General features: G+C 36.2%; 1 protein-coding gene across 4 annotated transcripts in view; it reads left to right on the top strand.

The window, feature by feature from the left end:
* AP3B1 (adaptor related protein complex 3 subunit beta 1) overlaps nucleotides 1-17,542 on the top strand; it is a 301,940-nt gene that overhangs the window by 271,887 nt on the left and 12,511 nt on the right. For all 4 annotated transcript variants that reach the window (XR_001903494.2, XM_003899849.4, XM_021939489.1 and 1 more), the window contains 2 exons: nucleotides 11,867-11,964; nucleotides 17,110-17,248. Coding sequence is in view for 3 of the 4 variants with exons in the window: in XM_003899849.4 (XP_003899898.3) it covers nucleotides 11,867-11,964; nucleotides 17,110-17,248 (237 nt within the window). In the remaining variant the exon portion in view is untranslated. The remainder of the gene's footprint in view (nucleotides 1-11,866; nucleotides 11,965-17,109; nucleotides 17,249-17,542) is intronic.

Below are 17,542 nucleotides of genomic sequence, written 5' to 3'. Positions count from 1 at the left end.
TGAATGTGGGGACCTACAAGAACAGAGCAAGGTTTGAGTTTGTGTGAAGGAAGCAAGAATGGTCGGAGATGAGATGAAGTATAGCTTTATCCAAGAGAGTATCTATCCAAAATATTCTCAGATCCTCACCACTAGGGTAAAGCCAGTGTTACGTTTGTTGGTGGGGAGGAAAGGCCATTGCCTGCCTGCCTGCCTCCAACTTCATGTCCACGTAACCAATCATATCTCGTCCACTTACAAAAAATAAAACTTCAGTCAGCCCACCCAGGGGAGAGGAGACCCGTAGTAATGATAGTTGCTAACTCAGTAGATGAATAATGGGATGGACACAGCTGAATACTGATTGAGCATTCTGGAAGAAAGAGTCAAGGAAATCAGCTGGAATACAAAGCAAAAAGGCAGAGACAGAAAATAAGGAAGGTTAAAAGGATCAGTTCATCTCATAGGAGCTCTGGCAGGAAAGAAAAGATAATGAAGGGAAGAAATAATTTAGAAAATAAATTATAGAGGAACATTTTCTGCTGGACGTGGTGGCTTACATCCATAATCCTAGCACGCTGGGAGGCCAAAGCAGGAGAATTATTTGAGCTCAGGAGTTCAAGACCAGCCTAGATAACATAGCAAGACCTCATCTCTACCAAAAATCAAAAACGATTAGCCAGGTATGGTGGCACACACTTGTCATCCTAGCCACTTGGGAGACTGAAGTGGTAGGATCACTGGAACCCAGGAGTTGAAGGCTCCAGTGAGCTGTGATCACACCACTACACTCCAGCCTAGGCGACAGAGTGTATCCCTACCCCTAATGAATGAATGAATGAACATGTGGCCCAACAAAAGAAACACACAAGCCTTTAGATTAAGAGGGCCAAACAGGGTGAATGTGAAAAACTATGAAAAAGACCACATCCTGGTGAATTTTTGATAAGGAGAAGAATATCCTATTCTCTTCCAAAGCAGAGAAGAAAGGAGCTTACCTAAAAAACAGACAAGAATGAGAATGGATTCAAATTTCACATACTCATATCAGTTCTGCAAGCCAGAAGGTAAAGGAAATGACCTTTAAAATTTTGAAAATACCAAATAGTCATTTTTCAGTGAAGGAAAGATTCTAGCATTCAGTTTACCACCTACACATCCTTTCTGAAAGGATTACTCAAAGATATACTGTAATAGAATATTTTCTGAAATCTGAGACAGAACCAGGCATGGTGATGCATGCCTGTAGTCCCAGCTGCTCAGGAGGCTGAGGCAGGAGAACAGCTTGAGCCCAGGAATTAGAGGTTACAGTGTGCGATGATTGCACCTGTGCATAGCCGCTGCTTTCCAGCCTGGGCAACATAGTGAGACCTTGTCTCAAAAAAAAAAAAAAATCTGAGACAGAGAAAAACGTAGAATTAATAAAACAGTAGTGAGCAAAGAATTCTACCTATGAAATTTATCAACGTATAAAAATAATTGTTGACATAATGTGAAAAATAAATATTAACAATACATTGGAACCAAAATCCCCACAGAGGCAAGAGGTATACAGGTATACAAGAACCCTAGTATATGGGTTCTTGTTATGTCTGAGAAGAGAGTTTATTGATGGCAAAAATAAGTTTAAATATGGTTTAAAATATTAAAGATAACCACTAAAATTATAGAAATGTGACGTATTATAACTTCTAAACAACTAGGAAGAAAGGGAGTAATTAAAACCTGATCAGGACTGCGTGTGGTGGCTTATACCTGTCATCCCATCTCTTTGGAAGGCCAAGGCAGGAGGATCCCTCGAGGTCAGGACTTCAAGAACAGCCTGGCCAGCATAGCGAGAATTTGTCTCTATTAAAAAATAATAATAATTTAAAATAAAAGTTTAAAACTTGACCGGTTTAACCAAGAGGAAGAGGAAAAAGCATGGCAAATAGAAAACAAAACAAGATGGCTGGAGAGGCCATGCACACCACACATACTCATTTTCACAATTCACGTCAGAGAATTAAATCCTACTTTTACTAAACAGGTAAAAAACAAAATTTAACATGTGCTATTTATGAGAACCTTCACTAAGAGAGAATGGCACAGAAAAGTTGAGATTAGAAAGATGAAGTGTGTGTGTGTGCGTGTGTGTGTGTATGCATGCATCAGATAGATGTGCTAAAACTAGAAAAATTAAGAAGTATTTTAGGTAAAAAGTAATAATAGAATATTTTGTGCTCATTGTAACCCTCCAAGAAAATACAATTGTTACAAACCTTTAAACCATGCAGTTTTGTAATTTATAAAGCAGAAAATAATACAAATACTAGGAGAAATTGTCAAAGCCATAATCATAGTATATTTTAACATGCACATCAGAAGTTGACAAATCAGAGAGTAAGGATAAATAGGTATAGATACATACAGGTTTAATGATTTAATTACCAAGCTGGATCTAAGATATATATGTTTACATAGAATTCCTTGTTTCCTGTGTGCAGAAAATACTGATTTTTTTAAAAGCACATATAGGATTTACAAAAAAAAGGAAAACTATGGGATTATATGATTAAAGAAAAAAGACACCTAAGAAAGATTAGAGAGGAGAAAGATGAAAAAGCACAGAGATCTTTTAAGTTACAAAATAATACTATACAGTCTATACCAATAAATTGGAATATTTACATGAAATTAATGGTTTCCTAGAAAAATATAAATTAGAAATAAAAACGATTAAATTGTATCAGAACCTTAAAAAAGAGAAGTTTTTCTAGAACAAAAGAAAAGGAAATCATGCCATGTCATTGTGTAAGTCTAGCATCACCCTGATTTTAAAGCGCAAAAGGATAACATATGAAGATGGACATCAGTTGTAGTTATAAATTCAAATGACTTCTGGCCCATATGAGTTACCCATAGCCACATGAAATATCAGAAACAATCTCTTTTAAGTCAGAAAAGCAAAACAAGGATATCTGCTGTCCACACTATATTCTACATTATAGTGGAAGTTCTAGCCAATACAGAAAGGCAAGTAAACTCCATTTGCAGTATAAATCCTGGAAAAGAAGAGACAAAATTTTATATATATATATATATATATTTTTTTTTTTTTTGAGACGGAGTCTTGCTCTGCTGCCCAGGCTGGAGTGCAATGGGGTGACCTCGGCTCACCGCAACCTCCGCCTCCTGGATTCAAGCAATTCTCCTGCCTCAGCCTGCCGAGTAGCTGGGGCTACAGGCACGCGCCACCATGCCCGACTAATTGTTGTATTTTCAGTAGAGACAGGGTTTCAACATATTGACCAGGCTGGTCTCGAACTCCTGACCTTGTGCTCGGCCCACCTTGGCCTCCCAAAGTGCTGTAATCCCATTACAGGTGTGAACCACAGCGCCTCGCCAAAATTATAATTTTTATTCAACATTATTATTATTATTATTATTATTATTATTGAGACGGAGTCTCACTCTGTCACCAGGCTGGAGTGCAGTGGTGCAATCTCGGCTCACTGCAACCTCCACCTCCCAGGTTCAAGCGATTCTTCTTCCTCAACTTCACGAGTAGCTGGGATTACAGGCACGCGCCACCAGGCCCAGCTAATTTCTGTATATTTAGTAGAGATGGGGTTTTACCATGCTGGCCAGGCTGGTCTTGAACTCCTGACGCCTCGGCCTCCCAGTGTGCTGGGATTACAGGTGTGAGCCACTGCGCCCGGCCTATTCAACATAATTATTAACCCGTAAAGTTGGAATCAACAGAAAATCTATTATTTAAACTAATGAGTTTAGAAAGGTGATACAGATACTTATGTAGGGAGAAGAAAAACCCTGAAACTTTCCTAAAGGGCATAAAGGAAGATATAATTAAATGTAAAGAAATATAAGCAAAATAATAAAAATAATAAGAAATATACTGTGTTTTTAAATGGGAGACAGTATTGAACCTCAAATTAATCTTCAAATTCAATGTGATTCTAGGCTAAATGCCAGTAGACCTTTTCAAGAAACTTGACAAACTTCTAAAATTCAACTGGAAAAGAAAATGCACAAGAAAAGTCACCATTTTTGGATGTGGAGAAATAGGAACGCTTTTACACTGTTGCTGGGATTAAACTAGTTCAACCATTATGTTCGTGCATGGCTTATTCCTCAAGGATCTGTGAACTAGATGTGTACCATATGACTCCAGCCATCCCATTACTGGGCATATACCCAAAGGATTATAAATTATGCCACAGAAGAATACGCACACGTGATGTTTATTAAGTGCACTCATTCACAATAGCAAAGACTTGGAATCAACCCAAATGTCCATCAGTGACAGATTGGATTAAGAAAATGTACATATACACCATGGAATGCCTTCATGCCTCAAAAGGGATGAGTTTGTGTCCTTTGTAGGGGACATGGATGCAGCTGGAAACCATCATTCTCAGCAAACTGTCACAAGAACAGAAAACTGAATACTGCATGTTCTCACTCATAGTGGGAACTAACAATGAGATCACTTGACCCAGGAAGGCACGCCAATCGGGCCTCATCATGGGAGGGATGGGGGAGGATTAATTGGAGTTATACCTGATGTAAATGACGAGCTGATGCAAGCAGCACACCAACATGGCACAAGCATACATATGTAACAAACCTGCACGCTATGCACATGCACCCTACAACTTAAAGTATAATAATAATAATAAATAAATTAAAAAAAAAAAGAAAAGTCACCATTTTTAATGAAAAAAGTCTTTCTCTATAATAATTCTAAAATAATTCTTAAGAATAGAGCTTTTATTCTGTATAATTGATATTGGCACAAGAACCAATGAAACCAGAGAATTTAGAAATGTAGAAATTTTGTATGTCATAAAGGTGACATTTCAAATCTGTGGGGAGAATGGACCATTCAGTAAATGGTGTGAAGACCCTTATGTGGAAAAAGTAAAGGTAGCTCCACATCACTAGTATTCAGGGAAATAAAAATTAAAACATTTCACTCATCAGATTGGCAAGGTTTTAGAATAAGTTTTATATTTGGTATTGACAAGAAAGGTAGAGAAAAACATGTACTCTTGTATGCTGTTTGTGGGACTTTAAATTGGCAATATCTGTAAAATATTCATACTTTTGAACTCAGCAATTTCACTTTTAGGATATCAAGCCTAGAGAAGTATTTGTGCTTGTGCAGAAATAGATCTAGCCAAGTATATTATTTAAGCATTGTTTATAATGGAGAAAAATTGGAAATGATAATTAGTGGGGGAATACTGAAATAATGATATATCCCTATTACGTATGTAGGTTTTGAGTACCTCCTGTGCCTTATTTCATTTTATGTCCTTTAATAGTTAAAACTAGCCTGCAAGGTAAATGTCACTCATTCATAGATGAAAAACTTGAGTCTCAGAATAGGCTGCTCGCCTGTTTATCTTACCTGCAAACTTTACCAGTTTGGATCCTATAAAGGAATCCATGAACTGAGATTACATGTAGTACAAGAATATATGCTACAGTTAAATGTGTACCAAGTAGAGTCTTGCCTTACATTAAACTTTTATGCCATCTGGTCCTATGTAGCTAGGCTATTTAAAGCTACCCTAATAATAGTGCTTCATTGATCTGGTAACTGTTAATTCTGACAAATTTACATCTATCATGAGTCATTTTTCACATGCCCTATCCATGTTGAGGTAGTTATGCGTAGAAATGGAGATAATCTGTCTCTCCCCTGTTTCATCAAAGGGGTTGTGAAGAAAAAGGAAAAGAAAAGCTACATAGAGAGAGAAATAAACCAAAAAGAAGGCAAAATGGTAGAAAAGGAGATGCATATAAACTGGAGGACATCCTAGAACACTCATGTACATGAAAGTAAATGTTCCCCCAAATAAAGAGGAAATGTCCCATCTTAGTTCTGTTATAAGCCACACCTTGCTTACAAGATGAAACTGGCTTACAAAGTGACTTATGTACTAGTTATGTTGGATTTTGTATTTGGTTGTAACAGAAACCCAACTGCAGTGGCATGACCAAATTGTTCTATTCTCCTAGAACAAGAACTGCAAGGGTTTGGCAGTTCAGAGCTGGTGCAGTAGCTTCCCAGTATCTTCAGGACGTAAGGTCTTCCACCTTTTTGTTTCATGTGCTAATTTTGTTAGCAAATGCTGGTCAACTTCTTGGTCACAAGATGGCTGCTCCACCTCCAGGCTTCCATCTGCATTCCAGGCAGAAAAAAAGGAAAGAAATGACATGGAGAAAAGAGCCAGGTTTATGTCAGAAAAACAAAACTTTCTCCAAAATCCCCACTGAAGTTCTGTTTATAATTCATTGGTCATGACTGGGTCACTTGATCACTCTTAGCTACGAGAAAGGCCGAGAAGTGTGTTTCAGTTGAGCTCTCTAACGCCTTGCTTGTTGCTAGGAGGGGCATTTCAGGATCACTTTCCCCACCCTCTGCAAACAGCTAGACTTTCATAGATGCCTCAGAAGGCAGATCTCCTGCCTCTTCTCTCCCCTAACACCGCACCCGTCTCCCTTGGCATCATAGCTGTCCAGCCACTTTTAATTGAGGAGTATGTCGTGTCCTTCAGGAGTGTTGGGAAAAGAGGTTCTGTTAAAAAGTATAAACAAGTAATTCAAAAGTGTTGTACATAATGATGTAACTCAGTGGTCCCCTAACTTTTAAAATTGTATACCTCTATTAGTAAAAATATTTTGAGTATGTACTCTCTAGAAGTTTATTTGTAATTATATATGTGTGTGTGTGTATATATATATGTATGTGTGTATATTTCTCTAACAGGTATTTACTAAAACATACAAAAACAGAGGCCAGTCACAGTGGCTTATGCCTATAATCCCACAACTTTGGGAGGCCAAGGCAGGAGGATCACTTGAGCCCAGGAGTTCAAGATCAGCCTGGGCAATATAGTAAGACTCTGTCTTTACAAAACAAACAAACAAACAAACAAACAAACAAAAAAAGCCAGACGCAATGACTCACGCCTGTAATCCCAGCACTTTAGGAGGCCAAGGCAGGTGGATTGCTTGATCAGGAGTTCGAGACCAGCCTGGCCAACATGGTGAAACCCCGTCTCTACTAAAATACAAAAATTAACCAGGTGAGGTGGCAGGCACCTATAATCCCAGCTACTAGGGAAGCTGAGGCAGGAGAATTGCTTGAACCCAGGAGGTGGAGGTTACAGTGAGCTGAGATTGTGCCACTGCCCTCCAGCCTGCGTGACAGAGTGAGACTCTGTCTCAAAAAAAAAAAAAAATTTCTAGGCATGGTGGCATGTGTCTGTAGTCCCAGCTATTTGGGAGGCTGAGAGAAGATGATTAGTTGAGCCCAGGAGGTCAAGGCTGCAACAAGCTGTCATCACACCACTGCACTCCAGCCTGGGTGACAGAGCTGAGACCCTGTCTCCTAGAAAAACAGAACCTTAAAAGGAATGAGAAAAAATATATATATTTAGTAGGGTTTTTGCCTATGTCTCAGTGGATTGTCTTGTGCCTCTGACTTTGGAGGACTTTGTATACAATGACTTGAAGCTGAAATTTTAGATTTCATACTAAGTTCATTTGTAATTTATATATTATATATATATACACACACACATACACTCACACATACACACCATGTATGTATATATACATCTTCTTCTAGTCCTTCACCAGTTTTTACATATTTCTCTTAATGTGACCAAGTCTTCCCCTCCATCAGGTTTGGTCTCATTCTTCGAGTAGCCTACCTGCAATCCTTTCTCACTTAAGCACTCCTTTTTGGCTGTTTCTGAAGAAGAATCCTACTCCTTTCTAGGGCTAACCCACTCACCTAGTTCTTGTGCTCTTCATCCCAGCCTCTTTTACCTCTCCTAAGACCTTGCTCTACCAGTTATTCCTTTGTTTCTTCTTCCTTACTGGCTCTTTCCCCTCAGCCTCTAAACATGCTCAGGTTTCCTTAGGTGTTATTCCTTTGCCTCTTCATTCTCAGGAAGCTTGCCTCTTCTTTCTGTTCCTTCTTCCATTGTCAGTCTTCCCTTCACCCTCCAACTCACTGCATTGTGTAGTCTTCCTGCAGTCTGAACGGCCTTACTAAGATTAGCAGTTATACTTCTTTTTATCCCTCATCTTACTCTGCCTTCCTGCAATATTTGGCACATGCCTTTTTTCCTGACCACTCTTCCTCCAGTCTCTTCTGCAAGTTGCTCTACTTCTGTTTTTACTTAAATACAGGTCTTCCCCAGATTTGCACTCTTTCCTTTTTGTGGTATCCTCTTTTCCTATATGATTTTTATCTACTCATAAGGCTTCAGCTCTAGCCTACACCATTTACATCATTCTTCTTTTGTTTTTGTTTTTGTTTTATACTTTAAGTTCTAGGGTACATGTGCACAACGTGCTGGTTTGTTACATATGTATACATGTGCCATGTTGGTGTGCTGCACCCATTAACTCATCATTTACATTAGGTATATCTCCTAATGCTATCCCTCCTCCCTCCTCCCACCCCACGACAGGCCCTGATGTGTGATGGTCCCCATCCTGTGTCCATGTGTTCTCATTGTTCAATTTGCACCTATGAGTGAGAACATGCGGTGTTTGGTTTTCTGTCCTTGCACTAGTTTGCTCAGAATGATGGTTTCCAGCCTCATCCATGTCCCTGCAAAGGACATGAGTTCATCCTTTTTTATAGCTGCATAGTATTCCATGGTGTATATGTGCCACGTTTTCTTAATCCAGTCTGTCATTTACAGACATTTGGGTTGGTTCCAAGTCTTTGCTATTGTGAATAGTGCCGCAGTAAACATACGTGTGCATGTGTCTTTACAGCAGCATGACTTATAATCCTTTGGGTATATACCCAGTAATGGGATGGCTGGGTCAAATGGCATTTCTAGTTCTAGATTCTTGAGGAATTGCTACACTGTCTTCCACAATGGTTGAACTAGTTTACAGTCCCACCAACAGTTTAAAAGTGTTCCTATTTCTCCACATCCTCCCCTACACCTGTTGTTTCCTGACTTTAATGATTGCCATTCTAACTGGTATGAGATGATATGTCATTGTGGTTTTGATTTGCATTTCTCTGATGGCCAGTGATGATGAGCATTTTTTCATGCAGTTACACCATTCTTACTGCTTCCAGACTGTTACGTACTGCCCTGTCCTCTCTCCTGATTCCCTTTCTTTTTTATTTTCTTTTCTCTTTTCTTTTCTTTTCTTTTATTTTTCTTTTCTTTTCTTTTCTTGATGAGGTCTCACTCTATCACCTAGGCTGGAGTGCAGTAGCATGATCATAGTTCGCTGTAGTCTCAAATTCCCGGGCTGAAGCAATCCTCCCAGCTCACCCTCCCAAATAGCTAGGATTATAAGCACATGTCACTATGCGCAGCTAGTCTCTCTCCAGATTCTTGATTTGTATTTCCATTTATCTGCTGAATATCTCTTCATGGGTAACTCAGTACTCAAAATATAATGTGGCTAAAGCCAAATCATTTTCTTTAAGTCCCCAAACTCCTTCAGCACTTTGTCATTCACCCAGTTGTTCACATTAGAAGGTGTGAAGTTTCTTCCCTCCCTTCATCACCAGGTGTGTCCCTTCTACTCTAGAATATCCATAAAATACTCCATCTGCCCCCTGCCCAGTGCTGCCCACCCTGGGGAAGTTGCATATTATAGTGGAATAAATGTGGACTTTGAAGTTAGATACACCTGGGTTCAAATCCCAGTGCTGTCAGTTACTAGCTGTGTGACCTTGGGCATATTGTTCAACTTCTTTTTAGTTTTCTTCTCAGTAAATTTGAAATAACAGAAGCTATCTCTTAATATCCTTTTTAGGCTTTATTAAAGTAAAAAGACACACAGCAAATGCGTAAAAAAAAATCAAACCCCTGCCTAGACTATTAATTTAGACTCCTAACTGATGTACCTGCCTTTGGTTTCTCCCTTACTCCACCTTACCACTGCCACTGGAGTTTCTAAAACATAAATGGGACCATTTACCTTCCTACGCCAAAAATCTCCAGTAGTTTCCCATTGCTTCAAGAAACACTGAAACACCCTTGTCTTAGTTATATGAGTAAAGTAACCATATGCTTTATCACACATATCAGGATACTTTAGAGAGTGAAAGTAGGCACCAGCTGGACAGGATTCCACAACAGCCGTAAACTGGGACTATTCCTGGGAGGACTGGGATGAGTGGTCATACCATATATGATACTCTGCCATGTGCCCCCAGCCTCTTCTGTTGACATATTAGTCTGCTCCTCATTCCCAAAGTACAGGCCTAGAATGCCCTCTTTCTCCTCTTGGAAGTAAACTCAGCCTCACTCCTGCAGAATGCTTTCCACATATCTAATGTAGTGCCTGCCGTTCCATTATAAGTGTAATTTCTTTCCCTCCAACTAGATTTGTGAGCTTGAAGGGCCAATCTCACTTGGCATTAAATCCCCAGATATTCACACACTACATAGGATCAAGTTTGCATTCAATAAGTGTTTATTGAATTGACAAATAAATTGGAGTTATTGGTTTGCCTTGGACAATCTACATATGGAAAAAATATAAGGCCACTTGCAAGAATACAATACATAATAGCATAAAATAAAAGTGGATTTTATGTTCTTTTTTTATATTATGTCATTTGTCTCTACCCACACGTGAATAAATTCAAGTGTTTCTTAACCTAATGTTTAGTATTTCTTATCCACAATCCCTGTTTCTCTAGTTACCATCTCACAGGCTGTGGGATCCAGTTCTAATATGAAAGTAGAAGTCCCTCTATGGGACTTCCTGAAAACTTTTGCTTTTGTGATAAAAAGGAACAGATTTGGTTGACACAGTTACTCAACACTCTGTCATCACCACCCTTCCTTCAATGGAATGTAAACTAGGTACCTGGAGATACAGCAGCCATGTGGCAACCATGAGGATGAAAGCCAACATAGTAAGGATGGCAGAGTGGAAAGCTAGAGGAATCTGGGCCTCTAAAGGCTTTTTTAAGCCACTTAATGAGCCTGTGACTGGTAACTCTAAGACTTCTTGTATTATAAACGATCAATGCCTTCTTCTCAAAAAACTGTTAATTGGATTTTCTGCTTATTTGCAGCCAAACACACTGCTATCATTTAGGATACACTCAACCTAACCCTAAACATCTAACTTTAAAAAATTTTTTAGACAATTTAGTATTTTTTTATTGATCATAATGTCATGAGACTTACGTAAATGCACTTATTGTTTTTCTATCTGATATTAGAACAAACATGGTTGGCTTTCTTAAATTCTTCATATCCTGTCATTTGAAATAATAATTTTTACCATGTTGGTCAATGATGTCAATGAATAGCACTACTAGCAAATAAGGGCTTTTTTTTTTTTTTTTTTTTTTTTTTTAAGGAAAGCAAGTTTGCAGATGAGATATTACTATTAGCACCTATCTAAACACAATATGGTCACTCTGTTTTCTTCTTTATTAAAAACTAATATTTTTAAAAAGAGATCTTAACCGTTTCAGACTAAAGCACTTCATCTTCTATACTTTAAGATGTATGCAAACTAGAGATAAAATATTACTTCTCTATAAGCTGCATGAAGTGCTTCTCTGGTGGTAGTGGTTACATACAATTACTGCAAGTTTTTAAAGTTATTTTTCAAATGGGATAATTTACTATACCTATGTAGTTTTGTTTTTAAAAAAAGTCCTGATTGAGAAAACAGATGTATTCTTCTGCAAGTAATGTTGTTCAGGAAAATGTTTAAACCTTTTTAGCTGTGATATTTAAACCAAAAAGACCTTATACTGTCTATGCTAGCATATGCTTTCATTGCATTGATTTAACTACTTAGTATTAAGAATGTTTATTTATGAAGCATTTAGTCAGCTTTGATTGTTTTTCTTCAGTACCAAGGATGATTGCTTCAGTGTTAATATTCAACCACCTGTTGGAGAACTGCTTTTACCTGTGGCCATGTCAGAGAAAGATTTTAAGAAAGAGCAAGGTGAGAGATGTCTACAACTTACTAGAAATTTACACACCAAATAATATGTACTCATTCCTGTACAGTCTCTAAAACAAATTTTCATGTATACATAGCCATTAACAGATATTAGTGCACAATCTTCCAATTTTTGTTAATGCTTTGCACTTACAATCTTAAAAATAGATGTTTGTCTATATTTCTGGCACACTTGAAAATTGATTAATATGTCTTTAAAATGATAAATTAATTCTTAATCACCTTTTCAATGCTGAGAGTTGTCGCTTGTCAACCCGATGATATACTAAGGGGTTTTGTATTATTGAAAGTGCCAGGAATTGGGGACTTTACCGATGTCCTACCACTATAATTGTTATGTTTGTGTATTTTTTTCATTATAGAACTGTTTATGTCTTACTAATGTATTTGTCCCTGCACACATTAAACTACCTTACCCTTCAAAATAAAGTCCTAATTATGGCATTAAAATACTTCTGGTTTCTTTTGACCTAATTCTATATTAAAGAAATGCTGTGTTGTCAGAACGTATTAGAACTGAAACATTTTTAAAATAAGTACTTAAAAAGAAAATATTTTCAGCAAAATGCAAATATTAATATCTGTAGTTTGCCCAGAGTCAAACATACCCTCTAATAAAAGCGAGGTGGTTTTTTTTATATGTGAATAAGGGGAGATAACTGTCTGATTTTATGTGTTTAATTAACGATAACGTTTATAAAACTAAGGCATATTTAAATGCTATAGTCAGCAGTTTTTACAATTTTATGTGAATCTCAGCCATTTTTTTCCTGTGGAGGGTATTATCAAAGATCCCTTCACTTTGAGGTAGTAAATCATACCCATCAAACTTCCAGAACGTACTAGGCACACACGAATACCTACACCTAAGAAGAGGGGCATGCTTCCTGGCACTCCATTATTATGCTGAAGATACTGTTTTTACTCTAAGCCTTTGCAATTCACAGTGTCAAAAAGAAAATCTCATACAAGACTGTAAATTAATAGTAATATTTTTGCTCGGGCATTATTTAAGTGATAAAAAAGAACGATGAAATCTTTCTTTGGATTTGCATTTCTTGGAAAGTTGATTATTGCTATAGAGGAAAATTATCTTTGTGATTTTATTTTTCTATTGACAAATTGAATTGATTCTTATATTTGCTATTCTTACCCTTTGCTGGCTAAAGCCTGCCTCTCTGCTTTACATCTGCTCAGCAAACCAAGGTGAGTGGCACACGGTGACTGAATAAGGCGTTGGCACATTTATTGTTAAGGGGATATTCTTTTTTTGAAAAGTGCGGCTAAAGTTATCTGAAGCAGCAGATTATTATATACCCTTTCATTCCCTCAGCTTTTGTTTAGAATACTTAATATTTCGATCAAATTTTTTGTGCTCTGCTGTGACTGAGGGATTTTTCGCTGACTAGCCATACAGAACCGTAAGTGCATGAGAGAGGTGCACTTGGAGAATAGCTGTGGTCCTCTGTGGAGTTGTTGCCAAAATTCCTTTTTCTTCTGCCATTTTACTTCTATGGTTGTTGATTATTTGTCTGAATAAATCTGGCAGCTGTTTGCTATGTTTAATAGAGCAGAAAGGCTACTCTGAATAAAGCTATTTGAAAATTTGTTTATATGAAGTATTTGTAAATCCTTGCAAGTCTCTTGGCATTTCTGTATCATTCTTTCTGTCTTCCTGAATTCATTCTTTGATGTGGAACTTGATGCTGGCAAATTTAGCACAGGTTTAAAGAGTCTTTTCAATAGCATCTTTTTAGTTATAGGTTTCAGCAGGTTTGGTAATAGAGGTCTCAATCCTCAACTTTACACATGTATTTGTTATACTGCTCTAGTAAGAGCGTAGCTTATTTCCACAAAAGATACCTAGAAATCTCTCGCTAACAGAAAATCCTAAATCAGAATAAAAATCTGTTTCCTCAGATTTTATCAATGCAAAATTCTGGAAGGTAAAACGCAAGTAAATTTAAGTGGGGGTGTGTGTGTGGGCGGGTGTACACCAGCTTTAACTGATTTTTCTACCTTGAATAAAAAGGATTTACATAATACCTTATTTCATATGACACATTTTAAAACTCAAGAAGTACGTTAAATGTGTTAATTCAATTTAACTGAAAAAATTATAAATAAGGAACATAAGGAATGTGGTTCCATTTTTATTCTAAAGATATACATAACTGAAAAGTATATAGTATTAAATAAAAGTGGTTCTAACAGAGTATTGCATTTTAAGTTAATATTTTTTAAAAACAAAAGTTTTATTTCTAATATGTAACATGATCTATCACTTTTTCTCAGTTGTTGCATTTAGGGTTTCATGGCTAAACATTTTATATATATATAATAAGATTGGTAGTCAAAGTAGTAAATGAAAGATTATTCTATATATTGATGGTTATGTATATAAGCCTCCATCAGAAGCATGATTTATTTCATTGCTGTGAGTTTCAAGCATTGCAGAATTAGTTAATGATCTAGCTGTGAGATGCTTTCAATAAGAAAATAACATGGGATCTCTTTTTTACTTAAAAATATTTAATTTGGTTTCTTCACGCAGTTTTAATTTCAAGAGGCCTAAGCCTTATTCTAAGATGCCTCCTCTTGTTCATTTTCTTCTTGTGAATTAAATTGCAGATGTAAAACTTAGAAAATTTTTTTGAATTTTTATTCATTTTCTTCTTGTGAATTAAATTACAAATCTAAAACTTAGAAATTTTTTTTGAATTTTATTTTTTTTACATTATTTGGTTTGCCTTTTAGCAGTTAATTACAGCTGATTAGCCTAAAGTAAGTGCTATCTACTGCCTTCACCAAAATTTAGATAGACTCTAATAAAGCCACAAATTACTTAGCTGACAATTTTAAAATATTTTCCCAGTGATTTTACCTTTATTAATATATGACAGGCTCTACAGTGTTTTAAAGTATTATTTTTTAGGAGAAACTTTTAATGAAACCTTTGCTTGTTTTTCTTTCCTGTTAATTTGAGAATACCTGATATATTTTCATTTAGAAAAATCTCTGGTTTAAGAAACCTAAAATGTTTACTTAATTTTATTATGATTTATGCATCCATCTTATGGGTTCCTAGCTAGCAAGATGCTAATTCTTTAAATGGTCAGACATTTACTATTTTCTGGCCCTTAACTACCATAAGCAATCATATTTGATGCCCCTTAATTAGGGCACCTTTTTTTCTTTCCAGGTTCTTTTTCCACCTCAGCAATCGAGACAATACATTTGCTTACCATGCTGCTCTCCTAAGTGTTCTTTTGCATGTAAATTAATCTTGATTCAGTTTACACTGTCATGCTGAGTGGTACAAATTGCCTATAACAATAAAACAGCATGAGTTAAAAATAAAGGGGGGTGGGAAGGCAGATTGAATGTGTGCCTTACTTGATAGGATGTTACTTTGCTTTATGCCAATACATTAGCTGACGATAATGAATCTTCTGTTCTGAAAAGCATGGTTTAGTTGATTTTTTTAATTTTACTTCAATGGAGCAGTACCTTGTCTTTTATAGAACAAGTTAGACAAACCATTAATGACAAGAGTGTTAAGGTTAAATATGAAGCAATGCATTCACTTCTCTGAGTGCTATCCATCTTTCCATTTACAGGAGCTTGACAAAAGTACTGGCTTTGTACAACATTTCCTTTAATTACATGCTGCGGGAAACAGGCTTTTAACATAAACATAGTTGCATTCATTTATTCAGCAGTTGCTCTTCAATAGAGCTTAATGGAGAAGGTTTAAATCCTAAATGAGTACACACATCTCTCAGCAGTGTTATGTCAGCCACTGTGCTTTACTTAAAAGCAGTGTTTGACTGTTTGTATAGTTTTTAAAGCTTTTGCCTAATATTGAAGTTAAACGGTCTAAGACAGAACATAGTGTTCCCAGAGTTTGAAAGTGGTTAGTAAAAAATGCTTGTTGTTAGAAGCTAGATAGTTTTATTTTCTGACGGCAAAAGTCTTTTCACAGTGTTAGGCTTTAGTGTTTTCATACTGTTAATCATAGGGATTCTTTTAAATTTTAGGTTTCATTTGCAATAAATAACTAAAAATTAGATATATATGCCTGAAGGTGCAGGGTCTTTTGAAAACATGAAATCAGATTTTTACTATTTTCATCAATTTTGTAAACTACTGTGCACATATCAAATATCTCAAAGAGTTATTGGTTTTAATAGATGCCATTAGATGTCTATGACTTACATCACAGATCCAAATAGATGGCATTTGTTGTAATTAATGTGTTTTTTAACCCGAGTACTAAATTTCAGTATTTGTTTGAAGTGTTTGGTACGTTGTTGAATTTGTTCACTGAACATTTTTACAGGAGATCTGAATATTAATGGCATGTCTTGCATTGACTCTGTATGGTTTTTTTCATGCTTTTGCTTAACTTAATTTCTTTTCTAAATATTATTTGAAACGTCCCTGGGATTTAAGAGTTTTCATTCTCATTTTTTCCTTCATTTTCAAGTTTTTACTTCAGAAATTTCAATTTGTGTTTTTGTCAGCAACTATAGTTTCATTCACTAGGCAAGTACTTTTATCTCTAAGTATAGCCTAAATACTTGTACATTTTCAGTGACTTCCAGTCACTGTTGAGATAACTTCGATCTGTCATACTGAGGCCATTTATCAGGTATTGCTGCTAGTTATACTGGAATTACTTTGATGTGTTCTCATGCAACATTTGGCAATAAGAGATCTTTGAATGAACAGAAAAAAATAGCAATAGTAATAAATACATTTATATATTATTAAGAAGTAAAAGCGTACTAGTTTGCATAAACCCCAGATTGAGTATATTTTAAAGAGACTGAAATTGATATTTCATATTTGTGATTCTAAGTTTTTATCCTATCATACTTAAAATTAGATTTATTGAGTGATTTTTAACTGCATTTTTACACATTTTCCTATACAATGAGGATTTTTTAAAAATCTTTGAAACAATTGCATATTGTTTTAGTTTTATAATTATCTTGTAAATTGCATCCTAAGTGGTGTTTCTTTTGTTGAAAAAAGTTAAAATTTTGGCCATGAGCTTAAAATTCTGTAAATGTAATTTTCAAAAAGAAATTAGTAAAAGGGAGCCTTCTTTTGCTTTTACAGGAATGCTAACAGGAATGAATGAAACTTCTGCTGTCATCATTGCTGCACCACAGAATTTCACTCCCTCTGTGATCTTTCAGAAGGTTGTTAATATAGCCAATGTAGGTGCAGTCCCTTCGGGCCAGGATAATATACACAGGTGGGTTCACTAACACACAATGTGGAGGTGGAGATGACTTGAGTACGTATAAATATATAATTTTAAATTCATTGTTTTCTTTGGAAATAATAACCCCTAAACATATATATATACACACACACACACACACTCCTTTTTGTTTTCTGATGGTATAGTTGTTTATTGCTTTGCATTAAGGCTGTCTTTTCCCTCTCAGAGCATCCTTATCATACTGGTCTGGTCTTTCCTGGAAGATATACAGAGCATATTCACATTTTATAATAGCTTGGTAATTTATAAAATTACCCTTTATGA

The sequence above is a fragment of the Papio anubis genome, chromosome 5, assembly GCF_008728515.1.
Source record: "Papio anubis isolate 15944 chromosome 5, Panubis1.0, whole genome shotgun sequence".
NCBI classification, from domain to species: Eukaryota; Metazoa; Chordata; class Mammalia; order Primates; family Cercopithecidae; genus Papio; species Papio anubis.
The sequence above is the reverse complement of the archived record's forward strand: the minus strand, read 5'-3'. Positions and strand labels throughout refer to the sequence as shown.